The 4,559-nt window shown below is 34.6% G+C and overlaps 1 protein-coding gene across 4 annotated transcripts; it reads right to left on the reverse strand.

Annotated features, from left to right (window-relative positions):
* Positions 1-211: 211 nt before the first annotated feature.
* LOC103483677 (acireductone dioxygenase 2-like) lies at positions 212-3,570 on the reverse strand. Of its 4 annotated transcripts, none has more exons than XM_051086100.1 (7): positions 3,405-3,570; positions 2,375-2,486; positions 2,182-2,276; positions 1,879-1,993; positions 1,670-1,794; positions 711-781; positions 212-604 (listed from the first exon to the last, which is right to left on the reverse strand). In XM_051086100.1, exons 1-7 carry the CDS (start codon positions 3,420-3,422, stop codon positions 349-351), a joined length of 792 nt encoding a protein of 263 aa, XP_050942057.1. In that variant the 5' UTR covers positions 3,423-3,570; the 3' UTR covers positions 212-348. The 4 variants fall into 4 exon arrangements, with proteins under 4 accessions (XP_050942057.1, XP_008438621.1, XP_050942056.1 ...); XM_008440399.3 differs by having other exon boundaries at positions 212-608; positions 3,405-3,569; XM_051086099.1 differs by having other exon boundaries at positions 2,375-2,478; positions 3,401-3,502.
* Positions 3,571-4,559: the final 989 nt, after the last annotated feature.

The following is a 4,559-nucleotide window of genomic DNA, read 5'->3' on the forward strand; positions in this document are numbered from 1 at the left end:
TCAATATAATATAAGAGATACGTAAAGGACTAGAAATATATTATCCAAACAAGGGGAATTATACTCTCATTTCTTTGATAATGTAAACTTCATCTACCTATTCTAAATTGAAGGGTTTCTAGAAAACGAGAATTTGTAATTTTGGGTACGGAATTCATACACATCGAACAAATTAACTTAAACTCACAAGATGCTGCGCTTTCTCTGAAAATTGTCCTACAATACCACCACAGTACAATTTATTCCGTAAAATTTGTGAGGAACTCAGGCAACATGAAAGTCGGTTGACATATGCACAATGACTGCTGATAAGTATAATGTTTATTCAATCTATACCATACGCTAAAATTACATTATTTTAGAGACCACATGAAAGACACCGAATAGAAATACATGAGTTTTTGCATAGGCTGAGGCATAGCAAAGCATGACAAGCCACACAATACCCGAGAAAGGACATGCATCCAAACCATACAAATAGTAACATGTTTTGATACCCCGAGACTCGATTTCAAACTCTGGAAGCTCAAGTAGGCAGGTTTCAAGCTGCAGCATTGACGGTTTGAATACCAGCTTCCTTCTCCACAAAACTTTTGAGATACTCCTTCCTGCAAAGTAACAAAAAGATTCATAGGGCTATGTATAATTGAGCCGACTTCGGGCTATGGAGCACAGAGCTCATTACTGCAACAACCAAGAAATCGCAATACCTTGCTGGAAGATGATCATTGGGACGGTTGTGAGGAGTCCAGACAGGATCACCAACAAACAGACGCATAGCCTACAAAATTGCCCTTCATGAGAAAAATTGTTCCCCTTGCTAATACAGTTATAGTATATACAAATGCAATTAAGCAATAGAATTGGTGATATTAAGATTGCATTAACGATATTGTTCCAAATTTTTTATTGGAAAAAAATGCTGCTACTCTGCAAGGCCTGGAATAGTGAATCTAATGCCACTGCGTGGTGCTCCAAATCAAAATTACTTACGCCTCCTTCGGTAACCATTTTGTTTTTGTTTTTGGTTTTTGGTTTTGAAAAGTAAACCAATAAACACTACTTTCAGAAAGTCGTTTTGAAAACTAAAAAAAGTACCTTTCAAAAAGTTGTTTTTATTTTTTAAGAATTCAACAATTGTATTTGTTGGTGATATATAATTAAATTTGCCTTCAACCACAAGCTTAAGCTTCTGGATGAATTGGTGGTTTAATATGGTATCGGAGACGCAAATAATTGTATTATTAGGACATGGAAAGGAAATAAGCTTAATTTTCAAAAACTAAAACAAAGAACGAAATGGTCATCAAATGGGACCTTAGTAATTGTTCTCCCTTTTTCGTTACTACCACTCGGATGGCCTTTATATAACAATTATAGTCTTTTGTTGGTTGGAAGATTGATATCTTAGCCCCATTGTTATTTACAAGTCAAAAAGCCAAACATATATGAAGTATGAACTAAATTCATGAAAAATTTGCAGTGGAAATCATTGCAAAGTAGACGATGAGAAGAGTAAAATGAACCTACTGCACACAGTATTCTAAAAGGAACACACAAGTGAGGAAGGCAAATGAATGGTGAGAAGGGGTTGGAACTTAGGAAGACTGTCATCACTCATCATTAAGCATTTGGAAGTGTACAAATGCAAGTTCTATAAAGTGCTTACCTTGATGTAATTGTCAGAATCGAGAGTAAAGCGATGATAAATTCCAGCAGGCAAGACAATCATTGCTCCCTTCTTTACCCAAATGCGAATCCATTTGTCATTCAGATCTCTAACATCAAAATAACCTTCATCCACCCATATTAAGGAAAAAGAAAATTAGAAGCCAAAAATAATGAATGCTTAAGGTCTAGGAATATAATTAATCCTACCACTTCCAGCCACACAATAACGGATCTCCTCATCAGTGTGAAGGTGTTCCTCGTAAAAGTTTTTAATCTTCTCTTCATAATTAGGAAGCTTTTCTGGGCAGACCTCACAGAAGTCCTGACAGTAAAATTACAGTCAACTATAAGATAATAGCAAACGAAAGACATCCATCGAGGAGAGCAAAAAACAAAATAATCAGATTGGGGAAAAATTGATTTCAAACCAATTTTGAGAAGCATTAGAACACATTCTTTTCCATATGGGAAATTCAGAAGGCTATAACCACAGAAGGAAATGAAACGAACCATGTAGGAGTAATTACGATCATGGCGTATCTTCTTCAATTCCTCATCTGTTTCATATATGTCAGCATCTAGCCTCCAGCTCAGAACTCCAAGTTCTAAAATGTTAGCAATTCAAACGATATAAGTCTATCTGAAATCACATAGCATTGTACAACTGTAAGCTTTTCTATTCTCATTTCTCAGAAAGACTTACCGTCAAGTTGCTGTAAGGATACATATTGCTTTGGTTCAAGGTGATGAGGAAGCCTCTGGTCTTCATCACTATCATCCATATACCATGCCTGAATCACTTCCTCCCTTGGATCCTGTAAATAAAAGTTTCAAGAGATTGTAATCATAAGATAGTTATAAACAAACGAGCGCTCACAGTTGGGTCAAACACAGACAAATTTCAGGGGAGTAGTCGTCAATATTTACATAATTTATTAGACAGCACCAAATGCATGCATAGCTAAACACACAGTTTCACCTAAGAGAGACGAAAGGAGAAACTAAGAACGTATGATCTCCATCAGTCATCACTAAGCCTACCTAAAATATAACCGCAAACTACAAAAGGGAGGACATCAAAGAATTTGATAGCAATTTTTCATTTCGAATGCGATCAATATTTCACATCGTTACCATAAAATACATGGGATATCCATTTAATACTGACAGCAAACTGGAAAACCAAATATAACATTGCCGCCAAAACAGAAAACTCATATCAGTACCGGAACCTTAAGGCACAAATATTACTAAAGCTTCCCAAATTTTAAAAAATGAAGAACACGCATGAATACTGGACAATTATACAATATACAGAAATTAAGACATCAATCCAAACAAACCCCCTAATGCCCCAAAGCCGGCGTTGAAATTCCGAAATCCAAACCGGAATTTCAGCAACTTTCCCAGGGAAAAATAGATAAAAACGAAGGTGACTAGAAGTATAAACCAAAATCAGTTCCACGTTTCAAGGAAAAGGAACATGCAAGCGTTTCAATCTAGGGCAGCATCATCTGGATGTTTAGAAGTATTAAGAGCAGAGTAAACAACGCAAGATTATCAAGTTAGGAAATGAAATTTCAAGAAGAAATCGTCGAAAAATTCCGAGAAATTCCAAACATGCAAAGCCAATTGGGGCGGAGATGAAACCAAACTCTCAATGAAAAAGAAGAACAGAAAAAAATTAAAGATATGGAAAGAAGCGGTGTAAAGAACAGCAAAGAAAAACTTGCCTTGTCGAGAACAGCCATCGTCAACTACAACCTTCAGCCTCAGCTTGAGAGAAAAAGAGATGAAAAAATCCCAATCAAATTCGATTGCTGAAAGGCAACGCGTGAACAAGCGAAAACGAAGGGAACTAATATACACATTCATTGTACCCAAAAAGACCATAATGCCCACGACTCATTGGCTCATTTTTCTTGTTTTTCTTCACACCATTTTCATTTTCAATTGACCTATCTTTTAACAAAAAAAACAACATTCCCTCTCTTTTTTTTTTCTTTTTTTTTTTTAAATCTTAAAATTTATTTGTTAAAAACCAAAATATTTATAAATACAACAAAATATCACTCCCCTAAATACTAATAAACTACTCTCGTTGATATTTATATCTATTACCATCTATCATTGATAGATTATAAAACTTTATTATATTAATATTTTAATATTAATTTTGAAGTATTAGATTACAATATAAAGTAGGGTTTGTAGTGTAATGATTGTGACCTCGCTCTCGTAGTAACATAATGATACCTCCTTATATAAATTTTTTGGATTCACCATCGATGCGATGTTTTTATGAAAAATGGTTGTTGTTTAACTAATTTCAATAAAAAAAAAAAAAAGTATTTGTGAAAGACTAAAGTGAAGATTATCAAAAAAGAATAAATACTAAAAAGGAAAAAAAGGTATATGATTCAAAATAGATGGACAATAATAGGGTTATTTTTTTCAAAGGATATTTTAACATAATTTATATGATTGAACATTAAAAAAGAAAAAAATAGAAAAGGGTATAGTTGGAAAGAGAATAAGTAACAGAAAGAGGATCACAATTCAGTGGTTGCTGGGAAAGGCGGGATGTGTTGGAAGAGTGGACCGGACAGGAGGGTGGTCAGATGACGTAGCGGAGGCTCCGACTCCGGTTGCCAGTAAGAGAAATTGTATAGCATTGATTTTTCCAGATTGTGGGACTGAATTTCCATCTTCGGGTTTAGGGAATTCAAACAGAATATTTAAAGGTTGAATTCAAAAGGAGTTTGTAGAATTTTTACTTTTTAGTGGAGACTCCAAACACAAATCTGGTTTATTTCTATTATTTGAAAATGTATGTAAGGGCCCTTTGGTAAACAAGTTGAACTTCTCCTCGCTTTTTCTAAATTCGT

The sequence above is a fragment of the Cucumis melo genome, chromosome 6 (genome assembly GCF_025177605.1).
Source record: "Cucumis melo cultivar AY chromosome 6, USDA_Cmelo_AY_1.0, whole genome shotgun sequence".
In the NCBI taxonomy this organism is placed as follows: domain Eukaryota; kingdom Viridiplantae; phylum Streptophyta; class Magnoliopsida; order Cucurbitales; family Cucurbitaceae; genus Cucumis; species Cucumis melo.